The sequence below is a fragment of the Euleptes europaea genome, chromosome 7 (assembly GCF_029931775.1).
Source record: "Euleptes europaea isolate rEulEur1 chromosome 7, rEulEur1.hap1, whole genome shotgun sequence".
NCBI lineage: Eukaryota > Metazoa > Chordata > Lepidosauria > Squamata > Sphaerodactylidae > Euleptes > Euleptes europaea.
In genome coordinates this window covers 85,990,338-86,013,882 of record NC_079318.1, presented here as the reverse complement: position 1 = coordinate 86,013,882, position 23,545 = coordinate 85,990,338, and the positions used below count along the sequence as shown (strand labels likewise).

Below are 23,545 nucleotides of genomic sequence, written 5' to 3'. Positions count from 1 at the left end.
GCAAGAAAAATATTTTTAAATGTGTTCATTTTAAAAGGCATCCTTTTAAACAGAGGTTCTGCTTGAGATGTTGAAGGGTTACTATTAGAGTTATGCACAGCCTCACTCCCTGACATTTTGTGTTTGGCTCCACCTCCTGTGGCAGCCATTTTGCGGCTGCGCCCCATCACCCTTGGTCTGACGTGGAGAGCCGTCTCCTGACTTCGGCTGTTCCTCTGTTCTGGCAGGCTGCAGGCACTGTGAGCCATCTCCTGACTCCGGTTGTTCCTGTGTGACTTCTGCCTGTGGGTGCCCCCTTGTTCTGGCTTCTATTCCCTCTTCGTCAGAGGAGGTCTCCGCAGGCTGACGCATGACATGACATTAGATTCATTGCAATGTGCTCTGTGTGGGGCTGCCCTTGAAAAGCGTTCAGAAACTTCAACTGGTGCAGGATCTGCAGCCAGGATGTTGACTAGAGCGTCCTAGGGACCCTATCACTCCAGTCTTGGCCCATCCACACCGGCTCCCAATCTGTTTCAGAGCACAATTCAAACTCCTGGGGCTGACCTTTAAAGCTCTGCACGGCTTGGGACCAGCATTCCTGAAGGACCACCTGCTCCCTTACAAAGGTACCTGACTGCTGTGATCATGTGAGTCCCTGCTTCGGGTGCCCCTGCCTTCTGAGATTAGGTGGGTGGCAACCCAAGAGACGGCCTTCTTGGTCACGGCTGTGAAACCCTGGAAATCTCTCCCCAGAGAGACTCACCCGTCCCTTTCTGTTGCAATCTTTTGCAAGCGAGGAAAATGCTGTAGAACACAGGCAGGACGATGCTGCTGCAGCCGTCTTGTTTGGGGGCGTCCTGGAGGCACCTGGTTGGCCACTGAGTGAACAGACTGCTGGACCTGATGGGCCTTGGTCTGATCCAGCAGGGCCTTTCTCGTGTTCTTACTTCTTTGGGGAGGGGTCTAGTCTTTGCTCAGCAATGCCTCCTTCCCACCCTTTTAAAAATAGTTTTTATGTATCTGTATTTTATTGTATTGTATGCCTATTTTAACATAGTTTTAATTGTTTAAATGAAGTGGTGTGTGTGTTTTTTTGGTCTTAATGGTTTTTAAGATGTTGGTTTTTAATCTGTTAGCCTCCTTGGTGGCCCTGATGAGGGCGGAAAGGCAGGGTATACATTTTGGTAAATGATAAACAATTGTTATTGTTATTCTTTTTCCTTCTCGGTTGCAAGTTTTACTGCTGATCCTAAAAAAACTAGGAGGAAACCTTCTGGGGAGGGGGTTATTGGCAGGGAGCGGAGTGCAGGCGAGATAAAATCAGAGTCCCTCTCCATGCTGTGCTTCCAGATTTATATTGGAGTTGATTCTAGAACACAGGTCTTGTTTAGTTTGGCCCAGAGAGTTTGGCTAACTGCAGGGAGAAGTTCTCAGACATCCCTGTAGTGCTAAACCTTAGGGAAGCTCAGATAGCAGCCAAATATCTTTACTTTCTAAGCCTGCAAGTTTCAGTGTGAGGCTGGGGAAGATCCAGCTGGTCGCCCACTGAGTTTCCGTAGCAAGGCACGAATTGGAACCTAAGTCTCCCTGACCTGGATGGCCCAGGCTAGCCCGATCTCGTCAGATGTCGGAAGCTAAGTAAGGTTGGTCCTGGTTAGTATTTGGATGGGAGACCACAGAGGAAGTCCAGGATGGCTGCACAGAGGCGGGCAATGGAAACCACTTCTACTCAGCCGAGACACAAGGGCGATACAATAATATTACTGCAGAAGAACAAAAATGCCCATTTTGTCCGGATCAAATAGACTCCCCAGCCCACTCCCTGGTTAAAACAGCTAAAGACACTTTCTGAGAAGCAAATACTGTGTTATCTGCCGTCAAATAGATAGGCACAGCCAAAACCTCTATCCGGTGCTAAAAACCCGTGCAACCCTAGATATTCCAGCTAAAAGCTGGCGTATCTTTGCAAAAATAAAAAGGGGCGTTCCCGAGCCAAAAGTGCTCGGGAGGCCAACTAACGTCTGCCCCGCCCTGTGGCCGGCGCCGTTACGCCCCAGGAACGCGTCCCGGGGCGCCGGAACCCCACCTGGATCGCTGCCACAGCCTGTGCTGGCAGCCAGAGGCCAGCAGTCAGCGGCAGTGATTGGGGAGCAGCGCCCCGGCCCTGCACGCTGGCGCTGGGGCCACTAACGCCGGTGTGCGCCTTCCGGGCGCTGGCAGTGTGGGCCCCTGCGCCGGTGGAGGCTGTAGTCTGCCTCCTAAGGGCTTTGGGCCCAATTTTCAGGAATAAGCCCTATGTCAAGATAAAAATTATTTTTAAAAATGTTAAAACAGCACAATGGCATTTCCTAAGGTTGATATATATAACCACAGGCCAGACGCATTTCGGCCTGTTCGGCCTTCCTCAGTGGTCAATTGAAACCCATGTAAAACATACACACAGTTACAGGTATATATAAATATATAGACAATATATATCAGACAAGGCATGTATATAGGTTGTATAATACATTACCAATTATACAAACATGTGGTAAGATTGTCTCAAGTTGTTATGCTGGGCTATATATGTCTTCCATATAAAATGTGTTCAATTATCAACCTGGTAAAACAATGTGGTTGATGGATAACTAGTGGCTGTTAAATCTAGGGAAATGAAACCACTTCTGTTCATCTCTTGCCTTGGAAACCCCATGAGGGGTTGCTATAAGTTGGCTGTGACTTGAGGGCACTTCCTACCACCCCTGCCAGATCCTAGTCTTGCACTAACCACTATACCACGTTGGCTGAGGATTTGTTTCAAGCAGCTTTCTTCCTTTCTCTCTCTGTCTCCAGTGTCGACCTTGTCCATGCCCAGATCCACATCTCTGAGGGGAAGAGCCTGCCCGAGTTGGGCCTGAAGCAGGACAACGTGCGGATCAACGGTTGCGCTATACAGTGCCGGGTCACCACCGAGGATCCTTCTCGCGGTTTCCAGCCCGACACAGGCCGAATCGAGGTAGGGCAGGCCGCAGGCTTTCTTCTCCAGATTCTTTCGCTTCCAGGACATTTCTTCCTGCTGCCACAGTTTCATCGGTCTATGGGGATCTTGTTGACGGCATCCCCTTTTGCTCCGCGCGGCATTCTAGCTTGGGGATTTGTGGGGTGTTGGTCCGTGCGAGTCCATTTGTGCTCTGAGGCTATGTATCTGTGGGCTTATTTGTTTAATTTTGGTGACTGTGTTCCCAGAAATATCTCGATCAAGTTTATTTTTTAAAGTTTTTTTTTTTAACAAAAAGATGTGTAATTGACCACAGGAGAAATCGTATCTATTGAAATAACCATAAATCAAAGAATATTCTCTGGACAGGCCATGTTAGGAATCTTTATATCATTCATAAAGGGCGACCAAACTGATAGGAGTCGCTGAAGTTGCTTGTCCTCTGCTCGGATGAATTAGCTTTTCTTCCACTATCGTATGGGGCTTGGATCCTAAGCAGCGTACATGCAGGCGTGCTAGAGGAAGGCAATTTCCCCAGCTCTCTACTCTCACTGTGCAGCCTTCTGTACCCCCTGAAATTGTGCTCCCACGGGTCAATGGATCCAAAGGAACACTGTGGAGAGCAAATTAGGAGCCTGTGGCTGAAGGGCAGAATCACACACACACACACACAATCTACCTTCCCTCTGCTGAAGACAGGAGTGTTGTTCCATCGGTGTAAGCCAACATCAATAGATATGATACCTGTATAGCACTCTAGCCCTTATAAATGCTGCCAAACAGACTCCGTTAGCTCGGTTAGTGCGTTGGTCTGCTGACCTTTATAGGGAAAGGCTTCCTGTTTTCTTTTATCTGTCTCTTGCTCATTTGGCTACCATAAAAAGATATCGAGCCTTTTTATTAACGATATCGAGCGGGTGCAGGTCTGCATTGGAATATTCTATATTGGTCGAATTTTGTGCCAGTGCAAAACGAGGCTGATATTCAGGGGTGGCAGGTTGCCCGCCAAAAAACACCAATCCAGCGTCTTCTCACTGTGAGTCAGAGGGCATCATGGAACAGACGGGTGATTCCTTTTCCCAGTGCTAGGCGTCATCTCTTTTCTCTTCCCAACCCCGCCCCCCTTCCCCACGTCGCATGTAGGAAATTAGATCAGAGGACTGAAAAGCAGATTAGATGACTGCAAAGTGCTGTATGTGGGGCCACCCTTTGAAGGCTGTTCGGAAACTTTAGTTTGTTTGGTGTGGTTGTTGACGGTGATTTGCAGAATATGTTTTAAGAGCGTTTTTTTTAAAAGTCATTGCGTTGGTTTCCAGGCGCACCAAAATGCTGGTTCCAACCTATAAAGCCTCAAGTGAGGTTGGGAGTAGTATACCTAAAGAATCTACTTGGGCTTTTGAGATCCTGATGGGGAAGTTAGGTGGGGAACTTTGGAAGTTAGGTGGGGAACTACTGGAGAAAGGGGCCTTTTCCTGGGTGGGCCCCCCGTTGCAGGATTCCCTCCCTGAAGACACTTGCCCATCACCAACTTTATCAAGTTTTTGGTGCCAAGTTCTCACTGTTCTGCCCGGTGTTTACACCAGCATCCCTTCTTCCCTCCCACCCCAGAGCTTTTTGTGTAGTTATCTTCATTTTATTGAGGCAGTTATGCTATTTATATGGTCTTGTTTTTATAGCTGATAATCTCGTGTTGTTTTTTCCTCCCCTTTTTTTGCAAACTGCCTGGAAGACTTTCGAAGTGGAAAAGCGTGACAGATGTTATTGCCTAAATATTAAACAGAATCGCAAGTCGTGACCGTGTCAGCGCATTGGGGAGTTTCCCTGCCACCTTCTCGGTTTCGCCGCCTCCTGTTTGCAGGGGGAGGCGTGCAGCGCAATGATGTCACTTCTGACATTTCAGTTTTTTTAACATGTCGGCGGCACTTTTAGCCCGCCTTTCTCCATCTAGGGACTCAAGGCAAGTCAGAGTGATAGTTAAACATCTGTCTGATGCAGCAGAGGATCACCAGCAAATCAGCTACAAGTTGCCACCGGCAGACTGGGGGAGGGAAGGGAGACACGGGGCTTCTGTTTTCTGTGGCAGCCCCGCGTGCATCATTATATATCTACTTTCAGCCTTGGCACTGCCCAATATTATTACCTTCGTGTTGCAGATGGGAGGTGGCCTGAGAATATAATGGCTTGATGTGAAGTTACCTGGTGATGTAGTGGTTAAGAGCGGTGGACTCTGATCTGGAGAACCGGGTTTGATTCCCCACTCCTCCACATGAGCGGCGGAGGCTAATCTGGTGAGCTGGATTTGTTTCCCCACTCCTACACACGAAGCCAGCTGGGTGACCTTGGGCTAGTCACAGTTCTCTCCGAACTTCTCAGCCCCACCTACCTCACAGGGTGTCTGTTGAGGGGAGGAGAAGGGAAAGTGATTGTAAGCCGGTTTGATTCTTCCTTAAGTGGGAGAGAAAGTCGGAATATAAAAACCAACTCCTTCTTCTTCTTCTTCTGGTAAATTCATTGTTGAGGCAGAAGGGGGTTAGCCCAGGTCACATTCCATACCATCTGTATCCAGTGCACCAAGGCACGTCTCCTAAGAAAGCAGAATTTCATATCTTTAATAATAACACATACTTGTCATCTCCCAGGGAACCTTGCGGGGGGGAAAACAGCTCCAGCCAAAGAGAAACAGTGTCTCCAAATTTAGACGCCGCAACCCAATGGCTCCGAGGGTACAAAGCCACTGAAACCATCCCGGCCCCTTCCTTCCGCCAGGGATCCTGTCCAATTCATTAGCGAAGGCAGCTGCAGAAGCAAGGAGCTAGATCGAAACTTCATTAATGTGTGGCAAAAAAAAAGAAGAAGAAAAGGGGGAGAGGAAGATTGCAAACTTGCCTCCCTATTAAGATTCTCCCCCTCCTTGAATTATCAGCATTTAATGTGCTCAGAGGTGGAAGGGGGAGGGGGGAAAACAACCACCCCTCGACTCCTCTCTTCAAGCACCCGTGTCGGTGGAGAGTGCCTAGAATATGTCATAAGTTTTCTTCCTACAGCACCCCTGTGGCACTTGGGATGCTTAGAGCGAAGAAATTCAAACATTTTGAAAATGGGAAAGCGGTAAAGGGAAAAAAAGGATGCCGAGGGGAACCGAGAAGCGACTCCTGTAAAGGCTCCCAGGGGAACCAAAGAGGCTCGATTTGTTTTTTAAAAGAGGGCGGGGAGCAGAGCCTGCGATCTGGAGCACGGTTGTATAGGGATCTGTGTTTTGCATTGGCCTGTTGGATTTCGGCAACATGAAGTTGACTGGTTTTTGACATGTCCTTAGATTGGCATAAGACCATAAGGACCCTGTCGGTTTAGACTGGCGGTCTGTCTAGTTTGGTATCTCGTTTCGCACAGATGGCAACCAGTTTGCCCCGGCGGGCCAATACACCAGGCATAGAATCCCACATTTTAATTATCAGAGTGAAGAAGCACTTCCTTAGCTAGAGATGCTATTGAGATTCGCGGTTGCCCTGTTCAGAATCTGAACGTGTCTTGTTCTTAATCCTCTGGTCGCACGACTTCTGGGTTCGGAGTCTCTGGAGAATTGCCTGTCCCCATGCGAACAGCTCAGATAGCTATGCACTCCCTCCCTTATAGAAGAAGAAGAGTTGGTTTTTATATGCCGACTTTCTCTATCCCTTAAGGGAGACGCAAAGCGGCTTACAGTCACTTTCCCTTCCTCTCCTCACAACAGACACCCTGTGAGGTGGGTGGGGCTGAGAGAGCTCGAAGAGATCTGTGACTAGCCCAAGGTCACCCAGCTGGCTTCGTGTGTAGGGAGTGGGGAAACAAATCCAGTTCACCAGGTTATCGTCCGCCGCTCATGTGTAGGAGTGGGGAATCAAACCCGGTTCTCCAGATCAGAGTCCACCGCTCCAAACCACCGCTCTTAACCACTATACCATGCTGGCTCTAGAGAGAGGTGGGTGAACACTTGGGGCCGGGGCCTCATCTGTAGTGGCCCCTTGCCTCTAACACAACTCCCTCCTGATTTCCTGGTACAGAGGTTTTTGAATTTTAGGTGCCAAGTGAAGACACTCTTACTTCATTTCTATTCCGTTGCCACCACTTGCTTTTAGTATTTGTGGGGTTTTTTTGTATTTACTCCTAGGGGTACGTCTAATAACTGCTCTTCTTTTTTATTACAACTGCTTACCATACACTGTAGCTTCTTACTGTTCATTTCATTAGTATGTTTTGGCTGCCAATCTGCGTTTTTTCCCCCCTCCATTTTACTGCTGTTCAGCATTTCAGTGTTGTGTTTTCTTGGTTTATACCGTCTTAAGACACCTTGTCGACCTCTTGTTAAAAACTGCCAGAGGGAAACAAATGGCTGAAATATATACATATAATCTCTAGCTCGGAATATAGGATGTTGCACCGGCCCTTCCAGTCGGGCTGCTTTGCGGGTGCATGACTGACAGTGGGTTGGATCCGCAGATCTCTTGGGCTAACGGTGGTTTCCTCTGGTACAAGAGGGGACGGCTCCTTGCGTCAAAGGACAACACCACCGGAAGCAGAACAGATCCGTGGGAAGCCACCCAGTGTGTTTGTTGAACTGCTAAGCAAAACCCACAGCAATGAGAACTGCTCCCATTCTTTTAATTCTGAGTTGTAGCCACTGTAGCTTCCTCTGGGGGGGTCAGTTGGTCTGGGAATGCGCTGTTCCCTGGAACTTCTCAGTTGGGGAGGTCTTTGGTGTCCAGGGCTTGGGGCTAGAGCCAAAGATGGACATTTGAGGGACGGTGGCAAACAGCAAGGCAATTTTATTTTATTGCACATGTGATGTTTTCTCCCCTATTTTACTCTACAACAACCTTGCGAGGTAGGCTAGGCTGACAGGGAGGGAGTGGTCCAAAGTCATCCATTGAGCTTCATGGTAGAGCAGGGGTTTGAACCTAGATCTTCCTATCCAAGTTTTCCCTCAGACCTCCCTTTAGTAATGAATAAGATACTCAAGAACTTAGAACGAAGGGACCATCTTGAACTTTGTGGTGATATTAATGGAGGAGAGGGGTATTCATGGCTACTAGTTAAAATGGATACTAGTCATGATACATACCTATTCTCTCCAGGATCAGAGGAGCATGCCTATTATATTAGGTGCTTTGGGACACAGGCAGGACAGGGCTGCTGTGGTCGTCTTGTTTGGGGGCTTCCTAGGGGCCCCTGGTTGGCCACTGTGTGAGCAGACTGCTGGACTTGATGGGTCTTGGTCTGATCCAGCAGGGCTTTTCTTATGTTCTTATGATGCCAGAAGGAAATGCGCACCTTACTTCTGGGGATAGAACATCCCATCTTTTCCAGAGCTCCCAGATTATCTTGAATTCTTAACCATTCCAACTTTTCAAAGATTTTTCTTCTTGGCCAGACATAATGCCTTACCCCTCAATGAATTAACTGGCAGACTTTAGAAAACCCCAATCGAACAGAGAGTCTGCCGCATGTGGAAAGGCAAAGACAGAAACACCCATTTTTTATTCAGTTGTGATTTATATTCTTCTGTAAGATCTTCTTTGATTACTCCATTGATTTCACACTTTCCTGTGTGTTCTCATAACTAAGTGGTAGTTATCTGTCTGCTGTCTGGTAATGATAAGGCGGTCACTCTATACCTGTAGTTTACTACTTAACGGCCACTTTGAAGATACCCTGACAGTTATAATCAAGTTACGCCTAAATGCTCATTTGCACACAGGCGCTCTTTTTGCACTGGAACGGAACCTAGATCTCCCTGGGCATAGTCGGACACGATAGCTACTAGACCAATATGACAAGCTGTAGCCAACATTACAAGGTGCAATAAAACACTAATAAAAAGGTTGCAGTCTTTTTTGTTTTGTTCTTTGCTGAGAAGTTATGCAAATGATCTGGGCATCTCCCTTCTACCCACATCTCCTTCTTTTGCCCTGTCAGCAGCACTCCCACCGATCGGACCATTCTCTTCCGACTCCATCTCAACTTCTTGCATCTCTATGGTAACCGTAACTTTGGCACCTCCTGGATCATCCTCTTAAGCCTTCCCTGCCCTCCATCTTGCAGCTTCCTTGCGTCCAAGCCAGGTGCCAGAAACATAGCAACTGGTCACTAGGCCGTGGCTCACTGGTAGAGCATCTTCTTGGCATGCAGAAGGTCCTAGGTTCAATCCCCGGCATCTCCAGCTAAAAGGATCCGGTTGTAGGTGATGTGAAAGACATAAGAACATAAGAAGAGCCCTGCCGGATCAGACCAGGGGTCTATCTAGTCCATCATCCTGTCTCACACACTGGCCAACCAGTTCTCCTGAAGGTCCAACAACAGCCCATAGAGGCCAAGGCTTTCCCCTGATGTTGCCTCGTGGCACTGGGATCCAGAGGTTGACTGCCTCTGAACATGGAGGTTCCATTTAGTCACTATGGCTAGTAGCCACTGATAGACCTATCGTCCATGAATCCGTCTAATCTCCTTTTAAACCTGTCTATGCCTGTGGTAATGAAGAAAGCTGATAGGAAGAAAGTAGATTCCTTTGAAATGTGGGGTTGGAGGAGAGTGTTACGGATACCATGGACTGCCAAAAAAACAAATCGTGGGTTATAGATCAAATCAAGCCTGAACTGACCCTAGAAGCTAAAATGACTAAACTGAGGCTATTGTACTTTGGTCACATTATGAGAAGACAAAACTCACTGGAAAAGACAATCATGCTAGGAAAAGTTGAAGGCAGCAGGAAAGGAGATGGAGTGACTCAACAAGAGATGGAGTGACTCAATAAAGGAAGCCACAAGCGGCCTCAGTTTGCAAGACCTGAGCAAGGCTGTTAAGGATAGGACGTTTTGGAGGACACTGATTCAGAGGGTTGCCATGAGTCGGAAGCGACTTGATGGCACTTAACACACACGCATGCCTGTGGCCATCACTACATCCTCTGTCAGCGAATTCCACATCTTAATCACTTGCAGTGTAAAGAAGTATTTCCTTTTGTCCATCCTGAATCTACTGTTCTCTACTGGAAATCCCAGAGAGCCACAGTCAGTGGGGGTAGACAGTACTGATCTTGAGGGACTGATAGTCAGATTCAGTATAATTCAGCCTTATGCGTTCACGCATGAGTTCGTGCGCCACACTCCATAGAGGTAGAAAACAAGCAGGTCAGGTGGAACCCTTCTGCCTCACGTGCGCACTTTCTACCTGCAGGGACTGTTTCGGTAGGAGAGTTCCATCAATGTGAGCCCCCACGTGAAGCTGAGATGCCCCTGACATCGACCTGACTGCTTCAACCACCGATTGTGAGAACCAGATGTCGGTTCCATTTTATCAGCGCTGCTTGGAGAAGTTAATTGATTCTCAGTGGTTGCTGTAACGCGGCTGGGGCCGGTGCGTGTCTATTCTGACTACCTGCCTCCATTTCTACCCAGCCCATTCAGCTTCTTTGGTTTCCGGTCCTCTGAGGCGGCTGTGGTTAAAAAGGCGTGTGTCTGTATTTTCTCGTTCTGCTCGCCTGTCAGGATATTCATTTCGAGCCCCCGGCATGTGTGCCGTCTGCAGGATTTCATCTTCCCTCGCCTTTACACCGCAAACGGCTCTTGCCAATCATACGTAACCCCCAGAGATCTGGGGTGTTGCGCGGGTCTTGCTAAGAAGCCTGGCAGCAGGTAGCGTCGCCCAGCGAGCCGAGCGGTGGGAGGGGAGGGTGGAACTGTCAAGCGAGAGATTGATCTGGAGCGGGAAGATGGCACCTCCCTCGAAGAAGCCCTTCGTCGAATGCTGTTGGCGAAGGGGGGCCTCGGCACGTTTTGTCGGACTGCACTGATGTGTCGAGAGCTGCGCGGCACTCGTGTCGGCATGAGCGTGTTCCTCCCAGCGTGAGAGCTCCTCGGTTGACCTTTCTGCTGTCGTCCTGGACGGAAACCTGCCTGTTACCTTTATTAAGGCCTCCCGCAGAATTTGAAACACACCCGGGCTTTGCAGCTGGATAACAGACCGTGGATGGACCTAGATGTCCCCCCCCCTCCCCAGAAAACTACCAAAAAAGGACATTTGTGGTAGGGCTGCCTGGAAGTGGAGGCTGAGGGTACAAAATTTCCAGGGCCCAGGCAAATTCAGCCGGAAGATAATAGTAGCATAGCAATTGTGATTAATCATCTTTTGTGTGTGTGTTTTTATTTTTTGAATTGGGGGGGGATCTGAACATATGGAGCTGCCTTATACTGAATCAGACCCTTGGTCCATCAAAGTCTGTATTGTCTACTCAGACCGGCAGTGGCTCTCCAGGATCTCAGGCAGAGATCTTTCATATCAACTACTTGCCTAGTCCCTTGAACTGGAGATGCCGGGGATTGAGCCTGGGACCTTCTGCGTGCCAAGCAGATGCCCTACCACTGAGCCACTGCCCCTGCCCTGAATGAACACATGAATCTGGTGTGATGGGGAGCCCAGAGGGACTCTTTGTCTGGAGGGAGGGCTCTTGGTTGGTCCCAGCAGCCTTGTCTTGCAGAGCGGGACAATGTTACGGAAAGAGCAACCCAAAGGAGCAAGTTCTTGGAGTGTCTTCCCAATGAGGACAGGCCAATGCCTTTCCTAGTTCAGTAAAAGGCAGTTTCATGTGTTCATATGAGGTCGGCTAAAGGACATGAAAAAATTATGTTTGGGAATTATCTCTGGGAAGGAGGGTCTCTCTGTGTGTGAATGTATGCTTAGTGCGCATGCGTGTGGGGATGTGGAATGGCATCTTGTCAGGTCTCTCTAAAAACAGTGTCCAGCCATGGCAAGAACACCAGAACATCCCTATCAGAACAAAACAAATACATCAAATACTTCTATCATGCCACTCCAGATGCATTATAATTTAAAGACTGGGGAGCAGTTCCTATCTGGCAGCAGCTGTTTTCCCACAGGAGGCCACAGGAGTACGGATTTTTAATGGTAAAATGGACTACGAAGGTGGAAATCCTTGGTGGACTAGCGTGAAGTGCCTCCCAGCACCGGATGAAATCATAAGCCTGGTTTGTAACAAGAGAGGAATCTTAGCTGAAAGGTTGTCTCGTTTGCTGTGGAAGTCAGTCAAAATAAGCTGTTTGTTGTTCCCAATTCAAGACAGAGGTTGACATGTCGGAGAGAGCTTCGTGGAGAGGTTCAAAGCAAATAAGGCCAGGAAGACAGAACAAAAGAGGACAGATGGAGGAAACTGTGTCTGGGCAGCCGAGAGAGAAGTCTTTGTTGTTTATTAGAAATGTTATCTCGCACCTTTCTGTAGTTTAAACTAACAGATAATGAATTAAAATTAAAACAGTAGGCTTGTATCCTAAAATATCAATCAGCGGAGTGGAATGCACTAAGTGGGACTTTCCCACTTCACCCTCTTAGTGCAGTCCTGGGAATTCTGTTCCTAAGAACACAAGAGGGGCCCAGCTGGGTCAGACCAATGGTCCAACTAGTCTAGCATCATCTTTCACACAGTGGCCAACCATTTGCCCTAGAGATTTACTGCTTTGGAATATGGAGGTTCCCTTTAGTCACCATGGCCAGTAATCACCGATGGTCCTCTCCCCTATGACTCTGTCTAATCCCATTTTAAAGTCATCTATGACATTTTAAAGTCATCTATGACTGTGGCCATCCCTACCTCCACTGACAGTGAATTCTACAATTTAATTCCTCATTGAGTAAATTATTTATATTTCTTTTCTGTCTGTCAACTTCATTGGGTGGCCCCTGAGTTCTGTCACTGTGGGAACAGGCGAAAAAGCTCTCTGTCCACTTTCTCGACCCCACGCAGAGCTCTGTACCCCTCTGTTATGTCTACCCTTTGCCGTCATTTGACTGAAATGTCACAGAATCTTTCACCTTTCCTCATAGGAAAGGTGGTCCAAAGCCTTAATCACTTGGGTGCCCTCTTCTGGGTTTTTCCTGGCTCTGCAGTATCCTTTTTGAGATACAGTTGTTGCTCCGAATTCCCAATAACCATACCCAAGGATCAGATCAACATCAAGTTTATTGTGCACAAGGAGAAAGCAACAGCAAACAAGTGCTAAGCTTTTCTCAGCAAGTTCTAAGTCTGCTTGGATACTTATACCCTTCCCTGATGGTGCATCCCCTCTCCACTCCTTTTGGGTGGAGTTACAATCTAACTTCCTGATATGCCTAATACAGACAACTTCATACATCGCATGTACTTCATAATAAGATTATAATGATATGCACTTATGAATATTCTAGCCATAACAAGCTGTAGGTTACCTTGAGTTAAGAAAAACAGCTATCTGAGCATGCCCTTGTGGTCTGTCTGCTCCTACTCTTGTGGTTTCCTATAAAGGTGCTTTTGCTGCACCTGTAGAAGGTTCCACAGAGCTAGCTGCTCTGTGGTTTCCTGAGATAGAGGACGCCGCAGAGCTAGCTCTCTGTCTGCTTACAAAAAGAAAGATGAGAAATTTTTTACTAACTACATTGCCCCCTCACAGTGACCAGAACCGTTTGCAGTATTCCAAAGGAGGCTCTACCATAAATCTATCTATTCAAGGGTAATACAATATCAGCCATTTCATTTTCACCCTCTTTCCTCATAAATGCCTCTCGTGGAGTTTGCCTTTTCCCTTGCTGCCACCACTTTCTCTATTTCTCTGGGTGGTGGCAGTAGGACTGGGGCCCTTCTGTCCCTCCTGTTCGTGATGCTTGCTCCCTCTTGCCTGCATTCTCCCCCACCTGCTCACTCTCTTTAAAAATGGAGAGTCAAGTACTAGATCAACGTCTTGGGAATCTTTTGTTGCCAGAAATCGTTACAGGATTTATTGTGTCAGGCGAGAGTGCAGCAGACACACTTTGGCAACTCATCCCTATTGAACCAATGAGAGAAAGATCTAAACTTGGTTGCTCTGCAGGATGTATGGAAATAGCTTTGGCACGAAACACCCTTGAAACTGATCTGTGTGACATTGAAAGGAAAAATTGTCTAAAAATTATGTTTCAGTGGTATTTAGCACCATATAAATTGTGTGGAAAAGTGTAAATTAGATCGTGCGAGCTGTTGGAGACTGAATAGAGAGTACCCAGCAGGTTTTACGCTTGTATGGCAGCTCGACAAGAAGATTCAGATTTATCGTTAGAAAGGCACAGAATTAATCAGAGAGGTTTCAGGATGTCAGTTGCCCAGGGAGCCCACGGGTTTGACTTGAATTACCTGAAGGGCAGATGGGAAGCCTGTAGTGTGGAATTTGTGGCACGGGCTGCCGGAATTTGCATAGCAGCAAAAAGGAATCACTCCCTGTGGCTCAGTTCAGACGTAACAAGAAACTATGGTTTATTTGAACTGAAGTTAGTATGGGAAACCAGGATTTGGCTTGTGGAGAGTTGCTCAAATCCTGGCAGGTCTTGACAAAGCAGGTTTCTCTAGCCCGTGTAGCCCTTCTCTTTGTAACCAGGGAGGCTGTTCTCAGAGGACAAGCTTCAGTTAAGCCTGCATGCAAACAGTTGGGTAAGACTAGCTCCAGAGGGTAGCCTTGTTGATCTGCAGTAGAAGAGCTGGATTTGAGTCCAGTAGCATCTTAGATTCCCTGACCTGGATGGCCCAGGCTAGCCTGATCTCATCAGATCTCAGAAGCTAAGCATAGTCAGCCCTGGTTAGTATTTGGATCGGAGACCACCAAGGAATACCAGGGTTGCTGTGCAGAGGAAGGCACTGGCAAACCACCTCTGTTAGTCTCTTGCCATGAAAAACCCCAAAAGGGGCCGCCATGAGTCGGCTGTGACTTGGCGGCACTTTACACACACACAGCACCTTAGACACCAACAAGATTTTGGGGGAATGGGCTTTCAAGTGTCATAAGAAGAAGAGGAGTTGGAGTTGGTTTTTATATGCCAACTTTCTCTACCACCTAAGGGAGACTCAAACCGGCTTACAATCACCTTCCCTTCCCCTCCCCATAACAGACACCCTGTGAGGTAGGTGAGGCTGAGAGAGCTCTAACAGAGCTGTGACTTGCCCAGGGTCACCCAGCTGGTTTCATGTGTAGGAGTGGGGAAACAAATCCAGTTCAACAGATTATAAGTAAGCCAACAGAACATTTATTAAGTAAAATATATAAGTTACTGCTGAAATACGATACAGAAGATGAACAAATTAAGTCATGTCAAATCAAATGGATGGAAAATCTTAATGAGATTATAACAACAGACGAGTGGGAACAGCTATTTCGTAGAAATCTTAAATTTACCCTTTGCCAAGGGATTCAGGAAAATTGGTTGAAAATGTTACATAGGTGGTACATCACACTGAGCGACATTCAGAATATGATCAGTTCGACATCTGGTCTGTGCTGGAAGTGCGGCAAAGCTAGAGGCACCTTTTATCACTGTTGGTGGACATGTACTTCAGTCCAAAAATTCTGGAAGAAAATACATAAGAACATACATAAGAAAATACATAAGCTATCATCGGTCAATCCATAACATATGATCCTAAACTATTCCTCCTGAGTAAAATACCAGACAAATGCAGCAACGATCAACAGGTCATACTAAAATACCTAATCACAGCGGCGAGAACAGTTTTAGCTTCGTTGTGGAAAACAGATAAAACACCAAAAATCGAAAACTGGATAGACAAAGCGTGTAACAATGGCACACCTAACAGAAATATTACAAAAAGATATTCAAAGACCAAATGAAGATAAATGGAACGCCATCTATGAATATATTAAAATTAAAAAATAACAATAAAATCTTAGGAGATATGTGAAAGTTAAGTTGATGATCAAATGTATTATGTTCATTAATGAGCGCAATATTGAACTTTACAAGGGGGTAGAACTATGCATTTTTTATTATTATTTTTTCTTTCCCTCTGATAATGTAAAATATTGTTTAACTGAAGGTTTTTCCTTTCCTTTTTCTTTTTCCCTGTATTTCCATTTAATACTGAAAACTAATAAAAATATTTATATTTAAAAAAAACAGATTAGCCTCCGCCGCTCATGTGGAGGAGTGGGGAATCAAACCCAGTTCTCCAGATTAGAGTCCTCTGCTCCAAATCACCACTCTTAACCACTATACCATGCTGGCTCTCAAGGGGGCACGGCATGGTGCTCAGCTTCACCTAGGAGGGGCGCTTCCTTCCCTCCATGCTCCTCTTCCTCCCTCCATCAGGAAGGTATGGTGGGGAAAGGATGGACCCTTTCCAGGCCTGTTTTGGCCTCCCATCCTGCCTCTTCTTTCTCTGTTCAGGGTTTTGTTTTGTTGTATGGAATAGCGTTCAGTTATGCGAGTCTCCCGCAGTGCGATGTGGAATAGCCCAGGCGCAGACCTGCCTGAGCGGGAGCCGGGCCTATTTTAGATTGAGAAATGAACGACGACAGGAAGACAAATTCCCTGAAAACTGGATAATGTTTAGTCGATATTAGCGCCACAAGCATAACGAGTCCGTTCAATCTTTTCTCTCCGTTCTCTTTATTTTGAAGGACGAGCGCATATATATTGACAGTCACGTTTTGTTTCTGTTTTTAAATCAAACATTAAAAAAAAACCACTCTTGCATTTATATAACTCTTTTTTTGGGCTGGGAGCCAAACAGCTACTTTTAAGCTGAGGTCTTGATGGGTGTCCGGTGGAATTTTAAAAGGGATTTTGGCACGGCGGGGAAGTCCCCAGCTGCCACGGGCATGAATACAGCCTGGGCAAAGGTAATAAGCCTGGCTGCCAACACTTTCCAAGGCAGGCTTGCCTGAGCCATAGAATCATAAAATCATAGAGTTGGAAGGGACTACCAGGGTCATCTAGTCCAACCCCCTGCACAATGCAGGAAATTCACAACTACCTCCCCTACCCCACCCCAGTGACCCCTACTCCATGCCCACAAGATGGCCAAGATGCCCTCCCTCTCATGATCTGCCTAAGGTCATAGAATCAGCATTGCTGACAGATGGCCATCTAGACTCTGCTTAAAAACCTCCAGGGAAGGAGCGCTTACCACCTCCCAAGGAAGCCTGTTCCACTGAGGAACCGCTGTAACTGTTAGAAAATTCTTTCTAATGTCTAGATGGAAACTCTTTTGATTTAATTTCAACCTGTTGGTCCTGGTCCGACCTTCTGGGACAACAGAAAACAACTCAGCACCATCCTCTATATGACAGCCCTTCAAGTACTTGAAGATGGTTTTCATATCACCTCTCATTCTTCTCCAGGCTCAACATACCCAGCTCTTTCAACCTTTCCTCATAGGACTTGGTCTCCAGATCCCCCACCAGCCGATCCATTACTCTTGGGGGTTACCTCTTGAGAACATGCTTTGTCGGCTTCAGGCTTCTTGGCTTAGGCCTTGACTGATCTAGTACTGCTTTGTGTTGGCCCACCTCCTTGCTGCTCACCCTTGATCCTTCTGGCCATGAGGCTTTGGTACCCCGGCCACCTGACGACAGGGCCAGCAGAGAGGCCGTGTAAGCCCAGGAATCATGATTGCCCTCCATCAGAGCCAAAGTGCAGGCAGTTATCAACCAAAGTGATGGTTCAAAGAGGCTGCTATTTTTGGGGAGTCAGCTGCGGTTTCATCGGTAGCCCTATCACCAACCGCCACCTTTGCACTGTCCGGTGTGGGTGGGGTCCTCTTTGCAACCAGTCTCAGAGAAGCTTCAGCAGACCTTATCAATCCTGAAGACTATTATATTAGGTGCTGTGGAACACAGGCAGGATGGTGCTGCTGCAGTCGTCTTGTTTGTGGGCTTCCTAGAGGCACCTGGTTGGCCACTGGGTGAACAGACTGCTGGACTTGATGGGCCTTGGCCTGATCCAGCAGGGCCTTTCTTATGTTCTAAGACTCCCGCACTGGGTTGCAGCATCTCCCCAGGGATTCATTTTGTGGGCTTCATCTCAGAAGGACAGTCAGCGGATGCCTCTTGAGGGGTCCACCTTTCTCCCACCCAGTCGTCAACCATCCCAGAACTGCTCTCCATGAGGACACTGTCTGTGTGCCCTGATGATCTGGCATCCAAAGAGTGACTTCAGTCACAGCCAAGGCCTTGGGTTGATTTTTTTGCTTCTCCCCTTTGAATGTTAGACCTTATCTGAACCTTATCTCAAACTGCTTATGAAATTCCCTTCCATGTGAAAGGAAATTTCTTGCGTGGAATGAGAGGGTGGGGGTTGCTGTTTGAGGAACATCGGTCCAAACCTCCCTGTGAGTTATGGAATTAATTGCGCCCCCCTCTTTCGGAGCTGGGCTTTTGCGCATTGTGTTTCTGTTATGTAATCAAAGCCTGGAGTTCATGACTGAAGATGAGGCTTCCAGCTGCCTCTCTGTGAGAGTTACTGTTTTGGCTTTGCTACCTACAGAGCCTCTGCGTGAGACAGTTCCTGATGCAACTCTGCATCAGGAATGACTGATGCTCTCTGTCAATGCAGAGATACAGCAGAAGGCCTCATAGGAGGCTGTCTGTTGCAACTCTGGTTCACTCCTATGTTCTTATCTCCTTCTAAACATTCTGTGCTGCGACTGGGGAATTCTGCTGCATGTCTGCAGCAGGAATAATTGAAGCATCCCATCACTGGCAGAGCAGAGATACTAAAGAATTACTTTCCCCTAGAGGAGTCTGCCTATTGTGCTTCTGCACGAGTACCTACTCCTTGCCTCCTTTCCAGCCAGCCTCATATGAGAGCAGGGTATTGTACTGTGTCTCTGCAGTGGGAGTAATGGGAGCATTCAGTTGCTGCTGATACCAAGATGCAGCACCGTTATCTGTCCAGAACAGTTGGCTCATACAGAAGCAGAAGGGGCAGGCTTTTTTGACGACTTCAGTAACTTAGTAGTTATGGTCCTGTATGGTCTAAACACAAACTGTTTGGGGGACAGGAATGAAATGTGCCTCTGTCTTAAATTTAAGGGGATGGAAGTTTCCCTTGGCTATCAGAAGTTTGGGGGAAGGCGTTCCGTGCTCTTGATTCCCGTTTCCTTTCCAGATCAGGGAATCCCAATGAGGAAGTCATGACCACCTGCCTCTCCTGCCATAAAGCCCCTTTCTCTGCCTGCAACCTCATTTCCTTTTGTCGCTGTAATACGTATCTTTTTTTCCCGGAGCCCCGATGGCTGGCTCTTGGACACTCGTTCCCAGCACTGCTGTCATCCTCTGCGGCTCCAAAGCCACCAAGCAGATGTCTTGCCGTGTGCCTCGTGCCACCACGGCGAGTGCTGGAGACAAAAGGCAGGGATTTTTCAATTATAGCAGCGCTCTCAAAAGGGCACGGGAGCAGCAGTGTCTATTACGGAGCGATTCCCCCGCCGCATCTGCTTCCTGAACTTGAAATACGGAGATCGCAAAGGGAATCTCTTCCAACTTGGCATCTGTTAGGACAAGGCTGCCTGGTGAGACGAAGGGTGAATTAGGGGTTTATTAGAGAGCAAACACACAATCTGGCAAGGCGTGCTGTTCCTCCGAAGAGGAACTCGAGAAGGAAGACCTGTTGGACCCGACCGAGAAGCTGTCTAATCCGGTATTGTCTGCCCAGCAGCGGCCAGTTAAAAATACACTCAGGGAAGCCCAGGATCAGGTCATGGATGGGCAGCGGATCTAGGGCAGACAAAAGGAAGTGCTTCTTCATACAAGACACAATTAACTTATGGAACTCCCTGCCACAAAGTTTTGCAATGGCCACTCATTTAGAAAAGGGGATTACACAGATTAACAAAGAGGAAGAGGTACAGTCGTTAGCCAAGATGACTAAATGGAACAATAGTGTATAGAAGCAGAATACTTATAGAATCATAGAGATGGAAGGGACCACCAGGGTCATCTAGTCAAACCCCCTACACAATGCAGGAAATTCACAACTACCCCCACACACACCCCAGTGACCCCTATTCCATGCCCTGAAGATGGTCAAGAGGCCCTCCCTCTCATGATCTGCCTAAGGTCATAGAATCAGCATTGCTGACAGATGGCCGCCTAGCCTGTGCTCAAAAACCTCCAGGGAAGGAGAGCTTACCACCTCCCGAGGAAGCCTGTTCCACTGAGGAACTGCTCTAACTGTTAGAAAGTTCTTCCTAATGTCTAGTCGGAAACTCTTTTGATTGAATTTCAACCCATTGGTTCTGGTCAGACCTTCTGGGACAACAGAAAATAACTCAGCACCATCCTCTATATGACAGCCCTTCAAGTACTTGAAGATGGTAATCATATCACCTCTCATTCTTCTCCTCTTTGGGCTACACATACCCAGCTCAGAATGCCAGTTTCTGGGAAAGGGGGCTGTTGCCTGTATACCCCACTGGAGGGCTTCCTGGGGGCATCTGGCCAGCCGCTGTTGGATACAGGATGCTGGAATAGTTGGGTCATTTGGCCGAGGTTGTTGCCCCAGCATCTGATGTCCAGATGTGTACTGTCTCTGGATGCTTTTTTATTTATCCCTTACCTTTCACCCCAATGGGAACCCAAAGCAGCTTGCATCATCCTCCCCACAACAACCCTGTGAGGTATGTTAGGCTGAGTGTGTGACTGGCCCAAGGTCACCCAGTGAACTTCCATGGCCAAGTGGCTATTCGAACCTGGGTCTCCCAGATCCTAGCCCTACCACTACCTCACGCTGTCTGGTGGAGTTTCCATTTAGTTATCATAGTTCATAGCCATTAGTATGAACTAATCTTCTTATCTTCTGACTAATCTTCTTATCAAGTCATGTAATCTGGTTTCCATCACTGTATCTTGAAGCAGCAAAAGAGTTTCCTCATGCCATTGTGTGGGTCAGATTAGAAATCATAAGAAACAAGGATGGAATGATTTCCATCAAGAACTAGTGTCAGACAGATTCTTTTGAAGATGCTCATTGTTAGTCCCCCAATAATTTAAAGGTAGATGGCCTCTAAATAGGAAGGTTCCATTTAGCTATCTGGACTGATGGTAGAAAGTGCCATCAAGTCACAGCCAACTTAAGGTGACCCCATAGGATTTTAAGGGCAAGAGATGTTCAGAGGTAGGTTTCCATTGCCTGCCTCTGCATAGCGACCCTGGACTTCCTTGGTGGCCTTTTATCAAAATACCAATCTGCACTGACCCTGCTTAGCTTCCGAGATCTGATGAGATCGGGTTAGCTTGGGCTATCAGGACTCTGTGTAGAGTGCCATCAAGTCGCAAATGACTCATGGCGACCCCAGCAAGGGGCTTTCTAGGCAAGTAAGAAGCTGAGATGGGTTTGCCTTTGGGCTGTGGCTCAGTGGTAGAGCATCTGGTTGGCATGCAGAAGGTCCCCGGGTTCAATCCCCGGCATCCCAGTTCAAGGGACAAGGCAAGTAGGTGATGTGAAAGACCTCTGCCTGAGACCCTGGAGAGCCGCTGCCGGTCTGAGTAGACAATACTGACTTTGATGGACCAAGGGTCTGATTCAGTATAAGGCAGCTTCATGGGTGTTCTTCTGCACAGCCTTTCCTTGGTGGTCTCCCTTCCAAGTACTGAACCTGCTTAGCTTCCAAGATCTGATGAGATTGGGTATAACATTCTCCCTTTGCTCCTGGCTATCAGGACTACCAGCTGTTAATAGGTCTAACCTGACTACAGCATTGCTGGATGAAATCCAAAGCCCACTGCTTTTAACCTTTAAATAAATAGAAGACTGTGACTTCAGGCCTTCTGTGTAATACCGTATCTGATTTGAGTTAAAAAAAAAAAAAAAACAGCACAAGAGATTCCTGCTGTTTCTCACCATTTTGAAACCACAGCTTGTTTAAACCCCAAGGAACAAATGTCTTTCTTGCAAGCGGGTTACAGGTGAGCTAGTGCGTTCGTGCTCGGTGTGTGTTAGTGCAAATTCCCCCTTGTCTTGGATTTTATGCCTTGTCAAATACACACAATCCAAGAGTGCAGGGCACGGAGTCGAGGGAATGCACAGGTGTCCAGGAGAACATACTTTGCCTTTCGAAATACAGTCCTGGTGATCCAACCAAGCACCCAATGTGACAACACATGGGTGAATGGATTTTTTTTTAAAGGAAATGAAATGTGATATGATTTTTTGACATGCACGAGGCGTTAACTTGGCCGTCCTGCTCTTCTCGGTTAGCTTCTGAGCCTTGTAAAGCATGAAATGAGAGAAGTTCATGAATTATTTTTAAAAGTGTTACCCTTTTGCCCCCTCCACATGCCTTCCAAATGTTCTTGTGTTCCCTAAGACAACCCGACGAAAAGCGACTAACAAGAACACAGCCAGCTCAGAAAAGCCCCCGCCCGGGGAGGTGGGTAGGAAGAGATAAATTTAACTGGGCATTGCAGTGTAAGAAATAAGATTATGGTTGGAATGGCAGGGTGGAAGCAGAAAGGTGGGTTCCAGGTGGAGGGTAAAGTATTTAGACTTCCCAAGGGCATTACCATGATGTACTATGGAAGATTTCATATTAGACTTGCATAAAATTCAGAGCCAGTGTGAAATAATGACTGAAGTGTCCAACTAGGGACCCAGATTCCAATCCTTGCTTGAGTACCATCTCTCCAGTTAACCTACCTTACATGCTTGTTGTGAGAGTAAAACGGAGGCGAGGGACAGCCCCCCATCGGGCACTCTGAGCTCCTTGGCGGAAAGGAGGGATAAAAATGAAGTCCGCAAATGATGCTCAGCGATGTTGGAAATGTGCCATCGACTCGCAGCTGACTTATGGCAACCCCTTAGGGTTTTCAAGACAAGACCCCTTTAGGGGTTTCAAGACCTTAGGGTTTTCAAGACAAGAGGCGAACAGAGGTGATGTGCCATTGCCTGCTTCTGCATGGCAACCCTGGTATTCCTTGGTGGGCTCCCATCCAAGAGTTTATCAGGACCGACCCTGCTTAGTTTCTGAGATCTGACAGGATGGGGCTAGCCTGGGCCATCCAGGTCAGGACAAATGGATCATATTTGTTCCATTTATATTGTTCTGTACCTTCTCGTTACGGGGCGGAGGGGACTGCAAGATTTCTGATCCACTGAGAAATACAAGCCCTGTCAGATGCTTCACAGTTTACCCCCCCCCCTTTGCTGTCCCAAGCAGACAAGCAGAATAGGAGAGCCAGAATAGGGTTGCCAGCTCCGGGTTGGGAAATACCTGGAGACTTGGAGGGTGGAGCTGGAGGAGGGCGGGGTTTGGAGAGGGGAGGGACTTCCATGCCATAGAGTCCAATTGCCAAAGCGGCCATTTTCTCCAGGGGAACTGATTTCTGTCGCCTGGAGATCAGTTGTAATAGCGGAAGATCTCCCACCACGACCTGGAGGTTAGCAACCGAAAGCCAGAACCAAGCTAAGCATGGCAAGGGAGAGCCATGAACAAATCCTCAGTTTTTGTAAAACTTTTGATTGCTGCATAGGACCTCGATTCGGATTAGGACTGTGATTGGTGTGTGTGTGTGTGTGTGTGTGTGTGTGTGTGTGTTTTACACCTTTGTATAAAAGACTGAGGGATAATTCCTGCCTTTCATTTCTTCACTGACGACCCCTCATGAGTTTGAGCTGAGGATCATCTCTTGTCTCCCTGCCTTCTGTGTACACAGATCCCAAACAACCTTTGTTTTCTCTATAAGTCGGGGGCATTCTTTTGTTTTGCTTTCTTAATGAGTTTTTAAGCGAACGCTGACC

At 47.4% G+C, this 23,545-nt stretch overlaps 1 protein-coding gene across 1 annotated transcript in view; it reads left to right on the top strand.

The window, feature by feature from the left end:
• The window catches only part of PC (pyruvate carboxylase), a 327,688-nt gene that overhangs the window by 81,001 nt on the left and 223,142 nt on the right, over positions 1 to 23,545 (top strand). The window contains exon 8 of the mRNA XM_056852467.1: positions 2,818 to 2,980. Coding sequence (XP_056708445.1) covers positions 2,818 to 2,980 — 163 coding nt within the window. The remainder of the gene's footprint in view (positions 1 to 2,817; positions 2,981 to 23,545) is intronic.